The sequence below is a fragment of the Macrobrachium nipponense genome, chromosome 37 (assembly GCF_015104395.2).
Source record: "Macrobrachium nipponense isolate FS-2020 chromosome 37, ASM1510439v2, whole genome shotgun sequence".
NCBI lineage: Eukaryota > Metazoa > Arthropoda > Malacostraca > Decapoda > Palaemonidae > Macrobrachium > Macrobrachium nipponense.
In genome coordinates this window covers 35,707,555-35,723,042 of record NC_061097.1, presented here as the reverse complement: position 1 = coordinate 35,723,042, position 15,488 = coordinate 35,707,555, and the positions used below count along the sequence as shown (strand labels likewise).

The window sequence follows — 15,488 nt, the reverse complement described above, 5'->3', positions numbered from 1 at the left end:
CAATAAAAGAAGTGTTAGGTCACTAAAATGTCAATTATTGTTCATTTTAACACACCCTTTCAGTAAGTGACCTGAGCCTGTCCCTTCACTTGGATTCCACCAAACCGAATGCACGGCATTTTATAGAAGCACTTTGCTGCTTATCACGCACAGATATACAAACACGTTCCTCACAGTGCACTCGTAATCCGGTTATAACCGGCCATAGCTTCTAGAACATTTGATACAAAATGCCGACGGGCACTTGTCTTCGCACAGCTGTAGTATCCAAGGTTCCTTTCGTTCGGGGTCTCTGTGTTGAGCCCCCAGACCACCAGGAATTCATTGCACACTGAATGCTTCAAAACAGTACATTGCCACATAGCGACGTGCAGTCACATGCACACATATATTTTAAAAGGACATTTGTTTAATTAAAAAAAAAAATGGTGCCATAAGTGGAGGAATGGAAGTGAATGAACTGTTTAATAATTTAATTTTTATTGTACCCCTCTTTACCTCAAGACAATTGTAAATAAGTTATGTAAAAGTACTACATTAACTATAAATATCCAATATTTGTTATCATTTTTATATAGACAATGCTATGGATATTACAACAGTGTTGTTTGTTTTATTTTTTCAAATTCCTTTTTATCACATCTATTTTCTACTGCTTCGTCATATTAATTTTAGTTTAATTTACGTTTTCAACTCTCCTTTCTACTTCCTTTGCATTATTTTCTCCTTCCAATACATCATTTCATTAGTTTTTTCTACTTTTCTTTATCTCTCCTGTTATCCAATTAATTTTCTTCTTTCCTTTTTATTTCTCACTAACTCCAGACTGGCTCATTTCTCCAGGGGTCCAAACTCATCTGGGGAATGAGGTTCCCTACTCGGCAGAGGGCGCGTTTGTTCCTGGGGAGTAAATAATAATGATAATAACTTAAGAATATGCTGTAGGATTCCATATAAATAAGCGTATACAGTGGAACCCCACTTTTTCGCGCTTCACTTTATGGCGGATTTGTGGGAACATATCTTTCATTACTCACTAACTACTATATTTTCATTTTATTTTCACGACTAAATACATTTTTAAGATGAAAAATTATTTACTAATTCTCAAATATTGATGTAAAGACAGCAAAATATCTATAAATAAGCTTATATATAGTATACTTTGCAGTTGCATATCATTACATTCCTAGTTTGCTATGTGCACATTAAATGAAGAAAAAAAAAAAAAAAAAAAAAAAGAGCTCTTACAATGGGAGACATTATTAAATTCTTACTGGTTAAACGAAAACAGACCATGAACAGACATTACTTTAAGAAGCACAACCAAACTTGCCAGGTACAGCCTAAGAGAAAACATATGAACAAATCTAAAACTACAATGAGAACCAAGACAACATTCCTTGGAACAAACTCAAAAACCGAACAAGAGAAAGAGAAACATGACTCAGAGAATCGCAAACTTTGGGAACCACTACTAAAACTACTACTTACGCCAAGTGTGCCTGAACAAACGCCAGGGGCTGCATCATGTCCAGTTCGTCCGAATTGTCGCACATCACTCGGGCCAAACTCGTCTTCCTGATCTCGTCCAACTGAGCTTCGTTGAACGATGACTGGAGGCCTCCGTTTTCATAGAAGAATCTGTCGCCCAGCTGCGAATGCACAAGATAATGAGGATGCAAATCGATCAATGAGTCATTGGCTGTAATGATTTAAGATCAACCAGAACATTCAGACACTCAGTGTTCAAGAAAGTGAAAAGAGGGATTGGAAGACGTTGGACAGCGAGATGGAAGAAAGGATGTGGGAACGGAGGTAAAGTGAAACGCTAAAAAGTAGGTGAGGTTAAGGGCTGGAGGGACACTGCAAGCAGCCTTTAGTAGTTCCTACAGTTAAGGGTTAACAGGATGCTGCAAACACCCTTTAGTAATGCCTAGAGTGCACTGCGTGAGGTGGACTGACAGCACTAACCCTCTTTATATAGTAATGTAAAAGTAAGGTATCTTTTGATAAACTTGAATATCATCTCTCTATGTTTGTTTTTAATGCTCCTCCTACCAACTCTAAACTGGCATATCTTTATTTGGGAATCTAGGTTATTTCTGAACAAGCATGTCATTAGTTATGGCTTGTGTATGTTACTAAATTTATTTAGTAGTTAAAAAGGAAATATTTCATAATCAGTAAAAGGAAATATTTCATAATCAATAAAAGGAAATATTTCCTAATCAATAAAAGGAAATATTTCATAATCAACAAGCCATTCCCCTAACAGTGGATGGCTTCAGAGAAAACCCCAATGCAGTAGTTACTACCATATTCACCCTCTAAATGCTGAATCAAAGATGAACCCCTAAATACAACAGCACTAGGCACTTCACAAGCTTATACAGAAGGCTCATCAGCAGCAAGTCAACACACCTACACAAGGTGCATCATTTAATTACTTACCCCTATCTTGTGCTCACTCTTTCACTATATAAATCCTTTGCTTTTATCTCCAATTCTCTCTCCCACTCAAGAAATTACAAATTAGTAGCAACTGAAAAAATGAGCAATATTTGACTGCACAAGATCAGCTTTTAACTTGTCGCAAATGGTCTCTGCCAATAGCATCATGATTTTAATACAAGTTCAAATACAGCTTTCATATACACTATAATTTCCTCCTCAAAATGCATTCACAACCATTCAGCATCTCACTCTTTAATCAAAACATGTCTTTGAAAAAATAATTAGCTGCTTTTTTATAGCCTCTGGCACTAAAACCTTCTCTAGACTTCTAACAATTATTGATTACCTAGATGCATTTTCCATGAGATGTAACTGAGTATTGGGACCTTTCCCTGAAAAAAAGGGGGATGCCATATCGCAAAAAACCAACCATAGAATTTTCTTGAAAATCTTATTATCTTTACCACACCCAAATTACTATAGAGGTATTAATCTAACCTATCCTAACCTAACCCAACCCAGCCTAACCTAACCTAGGGGCATGGCCAAAAAAAAAACTTGCTCCCAGGACAGTTTTTCTTGCATCAAAACCCTTCAAAAAGTTAATATTTACCTAAAAATGTCATGCAAAAATCACTTACCCTGAGACGTGCGAACTGATCGCCAACGATGCAGAGGAAAGTGTAGCCCAGCAGGGACCCGGATGAGGGCGTCTCCGCGATTCCACCAATGAAGAGGTCGATGTCGTTGACGTCGTCGTACAGGACACGGAGTTGCTCAATCACCTGGGGATCATAACAGAGTCATAATGATTGTATTCATTAATAAGAGGAGAATAATATAAATTTTACGATGGGGCAGAATATGAGATTTAGGCCAAAGGCCAAGCGCTGGGACCTCTGAAAGGGAAGCTGAGAGTAAAGAAGGTTTGAAAGGTGTAACAGGAGGAAAACCTTTTGCAGTTACACTATGAAACCATAGTGGAAAGTAAGAGGGAAGAAAGAGAATATGAACGGGGGTGCAGCAAAATGAATTAAAGGGGTTGCAGCTAGGGGAGTAAGTAAATTTAGATAATGCAGAATATTGTACACAGAAATGATGAACTGTGAAATGTAGACTCTATATATTTGATCCTATCTGGCCAAAAGTTTTGTTTTTAAACTTATTTCCTCTAAGATTTTAAAGCTTGCGAAGGAAAGGGTACCATCTTTAAAAATGCCATTTTCAACCAAAGGACCTGCCATCTTGGTTTAACCTTACCTGGGGCACCATCACATCTCGGAGGTCATCGAAGCTCTTGGCCAGGGGAAGTGCGCATATCTGGCGCCACTTGTTATAGTTGGGGATGCCGTGGTCACGCGCCCTCTGGATGTTCAGAGCCACAAGATCCATGCCGAAGGGCCGTCGGCCTCCGAAGAGGTGGTTGGTTAGCTGAAAAGGGTAAAGAATTCAGAACAAGTGGCACATTTTCTTCGGCTCAATCGAGTTTTCTGTACATCGTATAGTCGGTGGTCTCGGTGCAATGCCGAATAAGCAGTGGACTATGAACCTTTAACCACTATAATGTTCATCTGTCGGTTTGGATGATAAACAGAAGGATGATTACGTGCATGATAAAAAAAAAACTGGAATATGGAAGGTGTTTCTAGAAACTGGAATTCTATATACTCCAAGGTAGCTCCACAAAACTGGAAGTCACCTTAAGGAAATGGAAGGCTGGTCAAGAAACTGGAAAGTTCCGCCCGAAACTGGATGGTGTTCATATAAACTGGAAGGCAGCCTCAGAAACTGAAAGGTACTTCTAGCAACTGGAAGACGGCTTCAGAAGCTGGGAGGTACTTCCAGAAACTGGAAGGTGCTTCAGGATATGGAAAAGGTACTTCTAGAAACTGGAAGGTGCTTCAGGAAATGGAAAAGGTACTTCTAGAAACTGGAAGACGGCTTCAGAAGCTGGAAGGTACTTCCAGAAACTGGAAGGTGCTTCAGGAAATGGAAAAGGTACTTCTAGAAACTGGAAGGTGCCTTCAGAAACTGAAAGGCTAGAAACTGATAAAAAAAATTCATAGTCACTACGAACATTTTCTTAAAACTTTTTTGACTACCTTTTTAACATAACGCTTCGGTGACGAATAAGAGCATACTTTGGTCTTTGTCAATCAATAAGCAATTTTATGATGGTATACGATTGTCTGCACATGCCTCTTAAGAAAGTCGAATTGTCACACACACCTCTTCGACACATTTCTTACAAAAATCATATATTCTAAAATTAGATATGTAGTACAAAGCTCACATTACATTATGCTAGCCTGTTCTTACAACTCAAGAAATAGTCGAGCGTCGAATTCGGAACCTACCTCATCGGTGAAGTGGTGGTCGAATTTCTCACTGGCCTGGATCGACAGACCACGGAGAAGAGAATCCAGACCGCCTTGCCTGTACAAGAAGAAGGGCGAGAACTGATTCTCACTCAGTCTCAGACTCTGCTCGACGGTCCCGAATTTACCGTATCCTCTGGAAGGAGAAAGAAGAAGAAGTGGTGTGAGTTCCTGGGGTAATGAAAGGTTTGGGTTTCAGTTAATTAGACCTTAAACGTCAATGGTGTGAGTTTCTGGGATTCGTAGCTATTTTTTTTTAACCTAAAGCTGAAGCCTTACACTCTTTACTGTTTATTAATCTAAAACCTGAACCCTGTGATTTTTACTGTTTATTAACCTGAAACTTGAACCCTTGGATTCTTGACTGTTTATTAACCTAAAACCTGAACCCTTGGATTCTTGACTGCTTATTAACCTAAACTCTGAACCCTTGGATTCTTGACTGTTTATTAACCTAAAACCTGAACCCTTGGATTTTTTACTGTTTATTAACCTAAAACCTGAACTCTTGGATTCTTGACTGCTTATTACCCTACAACCTGAAACCTGACCTGTTTATCAATAAGTGACCTGATCATTAACTGCATATTAAAGCTTTATTAGACTAAATATCCTTTGATTAACTGACTATCATTCTGGTACCTGTACCTTAGACTGTCTCCATATTCCCAATTATGTGGAAATTCTCTTTGAAGTTAAAGAAACTCTGACTTTCACACAAAAGTAAAGTCACTTTGAATTGAATAAAAAAAAAAAAAAAAAAAAAAAGACTGATTGGTCAGGCTCCTGCCCTTCCCCACTTACTCCATGTTCCCGGCGATGAGGGTATGTCCGTATCTGAAGGCAGCGGCGGCGAAGGCGTTTGTGACGGAGGGGTCAATGTCCTCCCTGTACCCGGGGGCATAGCCTTCCTTCCTGGGCACGAGGCCGAAGGTCTCCATGAAGGTACGTCCTGGAAAAGGTCAGATATTTAACGTTAAGAGGACGCGGACGGGACTGGCAATTCGAAACATCTACGTATCTCAGAAATGATGGAAAGAGGGAAGTGGAAATCTAAGTCCTACAAGCCCATAAAATAGGTAAAAGGATGGAAGATAAAAGAGTGGGGACGTGACCCCAAAAGATGTGATAAGGCCAGCTTCATGAAAAATGGAAAGTTTTAAGTTTGTGGAAATACGGAAGCTAGAGAGGAATTCCAAAGACGAAAGTTAGAGGGAAAAGAAGTTTTCTGAAATGTTCGTTAAGACATCTAAACTGAGACGGGTTAAAAGGAGTATTGATTAAAAGAATTAAGGAATGGGCATTTTCTTATAAGAAACAGATGTGTCTATTTGGATATAATTTCATAAACGAACAGGTAGATAAATAAGCTCAAAAACATTAACATCACAAAAGCTTTGAATTACTGAGAAGGGATTAATTAAACAGAAATAAAAATGTAAGGTAATGCAGTAATAAAGAAAGCAATAAGAAAAGGTACAAAACCAAGAGAGAGAGGTGTTTACCATTTTACTATTTACTGAAGAAATTAAATTAAGTTATACATTGTAAAAATTTTGCTGATTTCATCCTCAAAAATATCTGTCTCTATACATATGAATTTGAAGCCGATTTTGCTAATTCGTCAATTCTAAACTAAAACCAAATAAAATGTAAATGTAACAAGTCTAACGAATTAAGAACGGGGGAAATGAAGTAAAAGGAAAAAAAAAAGGGGGCATGGGTAATGAAAACAATCAAATGTAACGACTCTAATAAATAAGGAACGGGGAAAAAAAGAGGGAAATTAAAAAAATAAAATGTAACGACTCCAACAAATAAGGAACGAGGAAAAACAAGCCAAAATGAATAAATCAATAAATAATAAGAAAAGAAACCCACCGAGAACGATAGGCAGGTACTCCTTGTACGTGATGTGTTGCATTTGGGCAGCGACGATCCTGCGCGCCTCCTGGTAGAGGATCTCGTCCGTCCATCCCGGATTTAGGCTGGCCAGGGCCCGGGCCAGCTTGTTGTGCTGCCGGACCCAGATGGTGTGCATGACTGCCAATTCGGGCTGTTCGTTGACCCTGGAGTCGCCTGAGGGCCAGAGATGAGAGAGTGTTATTATTCGATTCAATGGAATCCCCCTTGGGAACTACGATAAGGCTGATTCTGAAGCAAATCTTTCTTGACAAGAAAATCTTGAATATCTCTTGACTGAGAAGCAAATCTGTCTTGACTGACAAGCAAATCTTGAATCCTGATTGACAAGGAAATCTGTCTTGACTGACAGGCAAATCTTTCTTGACAAGAAAATCTTGAATACTTCTTGACTGAGAAGCAAATCTTGAACGCTAAATGACAAGCAAATCTTTCTTGACAAGAAAATCTTTCTTGACAAGAAAATCTTGAATACTTCTTGACTGAGAAGCAAATCTTGAACCCTAAATGACAAACAAATCTTTCTTGACAAGAAAATCTTGAATACTTCTTGACTGAGAAGCAAATCTTGAACCCTAAATGACAAGCAAATCTTTCTTGACAAGCAAATCTTTCTTGACAAGAAATCTTTCTTGACAAGAAAATCTTTCTTGACAAGAAAATCTTTCTTGACAAGAAAACCTTGAATATTTCTTGTCTGAAAAGCAAATCTTGAACCCTAAATGACAAGCAAATTTGTCTTGACTGGCAAGCAAATCTTGAATCTTTATTGAAAAAAAAAAAAAAAAACTTTAACCTTTCTTGAGAAGCAAACTTTGCTTGACTGACGAGAAAACACCGAACCTTTCCTTCATGACTGACAAGCTTTAAAAACCCTGACCTGCTTTGAAGCAGGCGAAGTTGCCTGAGGAGTCCCGGCACTCGGATGGGTTGCTGGGCAGGAGGGGATGCCCGTTGTGCATCTTCACCTTCAGCTCTCCTCCGCTGAAGGTGCGCAGCCCCTTCGCCTCCTCGGAGCGCGAGCCGTAGACGTTGCTGATAATAATAATAATAATAATAATAATAATAATAATAATAATAATAATGATAATATAGTAATAATAGTAAGTATATAGTAGTAGTAGTTAGTTTAGTAGTGTAATGTGAGAGTAGTAATAGTAAAAATAATTATTAATATAGTAATAGTAATAATAATAGAATAATAATAATCATAATAATAATAATTAATTAATTAAAATAGTAGTAGTAATAGTAGTAGTTATAGAGTAGTAGGTAGTAGTAAGTTAGTTGTTGTCGCATTAGGTAGTAGTAGCAATAATGATATTAGTAGTAGTAATAGTAATAATAATAATAATAATAATAATAATAATGATAATAATAATAATAGTAGTAGTAGTAGTAGTAGTAGTAGTAGTAGTAGTAGTAGTAATAGATATATAATATCTAGTGAGTAGTATAATAAAATAATAATAATAATAAATAAATTAATAATAATAATAATAATAATAATAATTAATAAAATAATAATAAATAATAATAATAAATATATTATTAGTAATAATAATAATAATAATAATAATAATAATAATTTATAATAATAATAATAATAATATAATAATAATAATAATAATAAATAAATAATATAATTAAGTAATAATAATAACTAATAATAATAATAATAATAATAATAAAATAAATAATAACTAATAGTAGTATTAGTAATAATAGATATAAATAATAATAATAAAGTAAAGTAATTAAGTAATAATTAATAATAGCAGCCTTCCCAACTCACCTGGCATCAATGAAAGAAGTAATCTGGTTCATCTGCTCCCGAGGGCCAAAGTTACAATCGGGTCTGGGGGCGGGCATGGACCGCACGAATTCCATGCACCTCTGACCGAACCTGGTCGAGAGAGATGGGGCATGATTACTTGGGAGGTTCTCTCCCCTCTCTCTCTCTCTCTCTCTCGCTCTCTCTCTCTCTCTCTCTCTCTCTCTCCTCATTTATTTGGTTTGTGTGTTTTTTTTCATATTTTAATCAAAGAGGTTTGGTGTTCATGTTTTTTGGGGTTGTTTGTTGAAAAGGGTCAGATTTTATCTATCTATCTATCTATCTCTCTCTATATATATGTATATATATATATATATACACGTATATATATAAAGACAATTGCCACGAAGGAAAGAGAAACAATGGAGGAGTGCTACTAGACCTTTTTCGACTTCCTTCCTTGCTAAATATAAAGGACAGGGAGTCGAAAGACCTTAGTAGCAGCCCTCCATTGTGGCTACTTCCTTTGTGGCATTGGTCTTTGTTATATATATCCGTGCGCATTTTTGTATATACATACACACGATTGTGTATGGTACACATATAGTAAAACAAGCAAAAGTGGGCAATTCCAGACCAACACAAAACCCCTACATATTCGAAGTCATCTTTGAGTCATCTGTTAAAAAAAATTGAAAATAATGAAAAAAAAGGAACAAAAAAATCCTTCGTTCCTTACTGTCCATAGAAAGTATCGTCCTCTGGAATCTCGATGGGGAGGCAGTCGGGGTGGAGTTCGTTGGGCTCCCTGCGCTGCCCTCTCTTGCAGCAGGTGATGTCGGAGATGTCCTTACCTGTAGGAAGAAGAAGGGTCGATTACAAGGATTAGCGCGTGGTAAAGTGTGGTGCGTATGTCCTGATCTAAAACGTAATAAGAGATATAGTGTATGATGAGGCGGGTTTGTGTTTTGTGTGTGTATATATAGAGTATATAAGTATATATCATACATATATATATATATATATATATATATATATATATATATATATGAATTTCTATCACATCACTCGTTGGCCGAGTCGATAACCTCACTGAAGTCCTGATTTCTCCTCTGTCCGCTGGGCGCTGGTTCGAACCCACGAGAGGATGAAATTATTACCAACTACAAAATATTCCCCTTCGGTTAACACATATGAAAATATATTAGTTCCGAGGTAGAGCGAATTGGATATTACAGGACATTTGTAGCTTAACGCATATACATATATATATATATATATATATATATATATATATATATATATATATATATATATATATAAGTTATGGTTATAGGCTTGCACACACATGTGCACATGGTTCTACCTACAGTAATTGCACACACACACATAACTGTGTCTGTACGTGTCTACATGCTTACTTACATACAAACATGGATTTATAAAGTGGGGAAAATCGATCTCTAAGAATGCATGGAAGATATGACAATGAATGATCGAATCAATATAGTTGTGATAACTATGAAAAAAAAATTTGACCATTTTGACTCTAAATACAAAACCATCGAGTTAATCTATAGGAAAAATTCTATATAAAACCAATTTCAAAACTGCCATTCCAAAAATTGGACCAACATGCTACACCAGTGTTGAGGACGAGTACACCGACTGAATTGTAGATTCAATCACCTAGCACAGCACAGGTCTGAAGAAAATGACAAGTAGTAGTAGCAGTAGTAGTAGTCGGTATTCCTCACCATCTACTGGTAGTAGTAGCATATCTTACCCTTCGTAATGGGCGTGTGGGTGACGTCGTGATCGAGGAACTGTCCCCACTGCATGATGAGGATCGTCAAGTTCTCGTAGACGTCGTGCTGGTGGAGGACGACCTTCGAAGATATCGCGCGAGCCGACGGCAAAGGCCTTCCCGTGACGGACTTCTGGCGGGGAGAGTTCACTCCTGAAGGAGGAAGAAAGAAGAATGTAAACAAAGGGGACTCTGAAGTTAGGGCTGCAGACTCTCGTCTGGAAAATCCAAGAAGGAGAAATGTAAACAAACAAGAGCTTTCTGTTCCACTTTAGGGAGGAACTGTTTACTCTCAGTTTGTTTCAACATTTCTCCTCTCTCTCTCTCTCTCTCTCTCTCTCTCTCTCTCTCTCTCTCTCTCTTCTCTATCACAAGAGACAGCAATTTAAACTATGATCTTAACCAGGCAACCAATTCAAAAAGAAGTTAAAAATAAAGTCTTTGGTGTTGAGTTCAAGGACAATAATTAAATAAAGCGAGAAATACTGAAACATTGAGACTATGTAAACAGCAGGTTTCGAAAGTTTTAACCTGTAATAATAATAATAATAATAATAATAATAATAATAATAATAATAATAATAATAATAATAATAATAATAATAATAATAATAATAATAATAATAATAATATAATGAAGAACAGTAGGAGAAGGAAAACCAACCTAAGCATGGCATGGATAGACTATAAGAAAGCCTTCGACATGATACCACACACATGGCTAATAGAATGCCTGAAAATATATGGGGCAGAGGAAAATACCATCAGCTTCCTCAAAAATACAATGCGCAACTGGAATACAATACTTACAAGCTCTGGAATAAGACTAGCAGAGGTTAATATCAGGAGAGGGATCTTCCAGGGCGACTCACTGTCCCCACTACTCTTCGTAGTATCCATGATTCCCTTGACAAAAGTACTACAGAAGATGGATGCCGGGTACCAACTCAAGAAAAGAGGCAACAGAATCAACCATCTGATGTTCATGGACGACATCAAGCTGTATGGTAAGAGCATCAAGGAAATAGATACCCTAATCCAGACTGTAAGGATTGTATCTGGGGACATCAGGATGGAGTTTGGAACAGAAAAATGTGCCTTAGTCAACATACAAAAAGGCAAAGTAACGAGAACTGAAGGGATAAAGCTACCAGATGGGAGCAACATCAAACACATAGATGAGACAGGATACAAATACCTGGGAATAATGGAAGGAAGAGATATAAAACACCAAGAGATGAAGGACACGATCAGGAAAGAATATATGCAGAGACTCAAGGCGATACTCAAGTCAAAACTCAACGCCGGAAATATGATAAAAGCCATAAACACATGGGCAGTGCCAGTAATCAGATACAGCGCAGGAATAGTGGAATGGACGAAGGCAGAACTCCGCAGCATAGATCAGAAAACCAGGAAACATATGACAATACACAAAGCACTACACCCAAGAGCAAATACGGACAGACTATACATAACACGAAAGGAAGGAGGGAGAGGACTACTCAGTATAGAGGACTGCGTCAACATCGAAAACAGAGCACTGGGGCAATATCTGAAAACCAGTGAAGACGAGTGGCTAAAGAGTGCATGGGAAGAAGGACTAATAAAAGCAGACGAAGACCCAGAAATATACAGAGACAGGAGAAAGACAGAAAGAACAGAGGACTGGCACAACAAACCAATGCATGGACAATACATGAGACAGACTAAAGAACTAGCCAGCGATGACAATTGGCAATGGCTACAGAGGGGAGAGCTAAAGAAGGAAACTGAAGGAATGATAACAGCGGCACAAGATCAGGCCCTAAGAACCAGATATGTTCAAAGTACGATAGACGGAAATAACATCTCTCCCATATGTAGGAAGTGCAATACGAAAAGTGAAACCATAAACCACATAGCAAGTGAATGCCCGGCACTTGCACAGAACCAGTACAAAAAGAGGCATGATTCAGTAGCAAAAGCCCTCCACTGGAGCCTGTGCAAGAAACATCAGCTACCTTGCAGTAATAAGTGGTACGAGCACCAACCTGAAGGAGTGATAGAAAACGATCAGGCAAAGATCCTCTGGGACTATGGTATCAGAACGGATAGGGTGATACGTGCAAACAGACCAGACGTGACGTTGATTGACAAGGTCAAGAAGAAAGTATCACTCATTGATGTCGCAATACCATGGGACACCAGAGTTGAAGAGAAAGAGAGGGAAAAAATGGATAGTATCAAGATCTGAAAATAGAAATAAGAAGGATATGGGATATGCCAGTGGAAATCGTACCCATAATCATAGGAGCACTAGGCACGATCCCAAGATCCCTGAAAAGGAATCTAGAAAAACAATAGAGGTGCTGAAGTAGCTCCGGGCCTCATGCAGAAGATGTGGATCCTAGAAACGGCACACATAGTAAAGAAGAGTGATGGACTCCTAAGGGAGGCAGGATGCAACCCGGAACCCCACACTATAAATACCACCCAGTCGAATTGGAGGACTGTGATAGAGTAAAAAAAAAAAAAAAAAAAAAAAAAAAAAAAAAAAAAAAAAAAAAAAAAATAATAATAATAATAATAAAAATAATGTAATTATTAGGAAGGAGACCTCTTTCAAACAAGTTTTATTGAAAGATATAGCTGCATCAGCTGCATTCAACTTGTAAATAGTCTTCTCTATTTTTTTTTTTTTTTTAGAAAAATAGAGAAGACTATGTACAAGTTGAATGCAGCTGATGCAGCAATATCTTTCAATAAAATAATAATAATAATAATATCCACGGTTGCCTGCTTGCAATGCGTTGGAAATATCGATTTAAAAATGGTCAGGCAAGAGTTTCATCTATTATTTATTTATCTACTCATTTATTATTATTTTTTTGGTCCATCACAGTCATCCTATTCGAGCGTTTTTTTTTTATAGTGTGTGGTTCCTCCGGTGTCATCCTGCCTCCTTCACTTTACTCACTATGTGTGCTGCTTCTTGTAGCACACTCTTCTGCATGAGTCCTGGAGCTACTTCGGCATCTAGTTTTTCCAGGTTCCTTTTTACAAGGATCTTGGGATCGTGCCTAGTGTCCCCATGATTATTGATACAAATTAAACTGGCATATTCCATATTATTATTATTATTATTATTATTATTATTATTATTATTATTATTATTATTATTATTATTATTATTATTATTATTATCCACAAAAACTGAATCACAAGCTTCAACAGACCGTCTTCATAATCCGGAGCCAGGATTCGCTGGAAGGCCGTCCCAGCCTTGCCCCAATTCTTATTGGCCCTGTTGTTGCAGCTACCATCGATGGCACGGTACTTCGTATCTGGGCACAAGGGGTCCTTGGGGCACGTATTGGCAATGATGGTGTTCTGGAGGCCGAACTTGGGCAGGCCGAAGCCGCTCTGCTCTTTGGTGAGGCCGTGGCTGCAAAGGGTGAAAGGGGATTAAAATACCGAACGAAATACTTCTCCTTTCGGGAGAAGATTCAAGTCCGTACTTCGTCGTAGAATTAGTTTTTCTCTCCTGAATTTCTGAATTTATTTATACACTATACTCTGTTTTTTTTTCCATCCATCCATCCGGCTGTGGTGTTTGTGCATGGTAACACTGCGTCCCGGGCTTTAGATAGTTACGCTATGTGTAAGTTTTAGGTAAATAAAAGGATATCTGGGAGTACATTTGCAATTGAAAAGTGTTTTAATAAGTTACTGTATGCAAATTACACCGTTAATATTCGAAATAGGATATTATTATTATTGCTGAATGTAAGCAATGTAACTATGTAAACCCCGGGACGCAGTGTTACCATACGAAAACACCACAGGCGGATGGACAGATGGAAAAAAACAGAGTATAGTTCCCCTTTTCTTAACCTCTGCAAATGAAATGGAATGATACTACGATAGGAAAGGATAAAATAATTCTGATGATTGCTTTAATGTCGAGGGTGGAGCTTAGATCTTAAACAAGGGCGAAGTAGGCCTTATTCCAACTAAGAGATCCTTCCCAACCAGAAAGTCCTCTAAGCTAGGAGGAGGTCGTCCTCCAAGCAAAACCTGAACCAACTTAGGGCACTTACTCCTCCACGAGGTTGATGGAAGCCATGACATTCTTGGAGGCATCCTTGGCCTTGTTGACGATTTCGGGCGTGGTCTGGAAGAGCTGGGCGTGGAAGAAGACGGGCGTTCCCTTCTGGGCTACGATGTTGTTTTTCAGCTGTAAAAAATAACAAAATAATGTTTTAAAATGAGCTTACTTGAACACTGATATATTTTCGAATACCTGGAAATCATTGATATAATAGAAGTGATTATACGCCTTATAAGAGTCTATGAATACACACACCAAAAGAACCTCACCAGCTCTGCCTCGAAGATCTCCTTCTGCTTCAGTTCGTCCAGGCCCTTGGAGCAAGCGTGGTCCAGCTGAGGCAGCTGAAGGTCTGGAACTGGGACGCTGATTTCGGGTTGTTTGCTGATCAGGCCCCCGATGTCTGTGACGTCACGAGGGAGGGAGGGAGGGAGATAGTCATTGAGACATATTTAATCGTTTGTCAATTTATTAATTTATTAAATTTCGTTAGAAATAGTTCACCTCACACGCAACCTTCGTAAAGGGCTGAATGATCTCAGTCATAAGCTTCGTGAAAAAGAAAAAACTGAATTATCTCACCCACAACCTTCTAAAAAACCGAATTATCTCACCCACAACCATCTTAAAAAACTGAATTATCTCACCCTCAACCTTCTTTAAAAAAACTGAATTATCTCACCCATAACCTTCTTAAAAAACTGAATTATCTCACCCATAACCTTCTTAAAAAACTGAATGATCTCACCCACAACCTTCTAAAAAAAACTGAATGATCTCACCCACAACCTTCTAAAAAAACTCTGAATTATCTCACCCACAATCTTAAAAAACTGAATTATCTCACCCACAACCTTAAAAACTGAATTATCTCACCCACAACCATCTAAAAAACTGAATGATCTCACCCACAACCTTCTGAAAACTGAATTATCTCACCAAAATCTTCCAAAAAAAACTGAAGTATCCCATCTACTACCTTCTAAAAAAACTGAATTATCTCACCCACAACCTTCTAAAAACTGAATGATCTCACCCATAACCTTCTAAAAACTG

At 37.8% G+C, this 15,488-nt stretch overlaps 1 protein-coding gene across 1 annotated transcript in view; it reads right to left on the bottom strand.

Annotated features, from left to right (window-relative positions):
- Nucleotides 1-463: 463 nt before the first annotated feature.
- LOC135209123 (peroxidase-like) overlaps nucleotides 464-15,488 on the bottom strand; it is a 39,499-nt gene continuing 24,474 nt past the window's right edge. The window contains exons 4-17 of the mRNA XM_064241765.1: nucleotides 14,702-14,835; nucleotides 14,422-14,558; nucleotides 13,558-13,766; nucleotides 10,319-10,492; nucleotides 9,272-9,386; nucleotides 8,554-8,664; nucleotides 7,639-7,793; nucleotides 6,717-6,914; nucleotides 5,640-5,787; nucleotides 4,815-4,971; nucleotides 3,718-3,888; nucleotides 3,099-3,242; nucleotides 1,495-1,655; nucleotides 464-900 (exon numbers count right to left, since the gene is read on the bottom strand). Of these exons, the coding sequence (XP_064097835.1) occupies nucleotides 816-900; nucleotides 1,495-1,655; nucleotides 3,099-3,242; nucleotides 3,718-3,888; nucleotides 4,815-4,971; nucleotides 5,640-5,787; nucleotides 6,717-6,914; nucleotides 7,639-7,793; nucleotides 8,554-8,664; nucleotides 9,272-9,386; nucleotides 10,319-10,492; nucleotides 13,558-13,766; nucleotides 14,422-14,558; nucleotides 14,702-14,835 (2,099 nt within the window). The 3' untranslated portion in view covers nucleotides 464-815. The remainder of the gene's footprint in view (nucleotides 901-1,494; nucleotides 1,656-3,098; nucleotides 3,243-3,717; nucleotides 3,889-4,814; nucleotides 4,972-5,639; nucleotides 5,788-6,716; nucleotides 6,915-7,638; nucleotides 7,794-8,553; nucleotides 8,665-9,271; nucleotides 9,387-10,318; nucleotides 10,493-13,557; nucleotides 13,767-14,421; nucleotides 14,559-14,701; nucleotides 14,836-15,488) is intronic.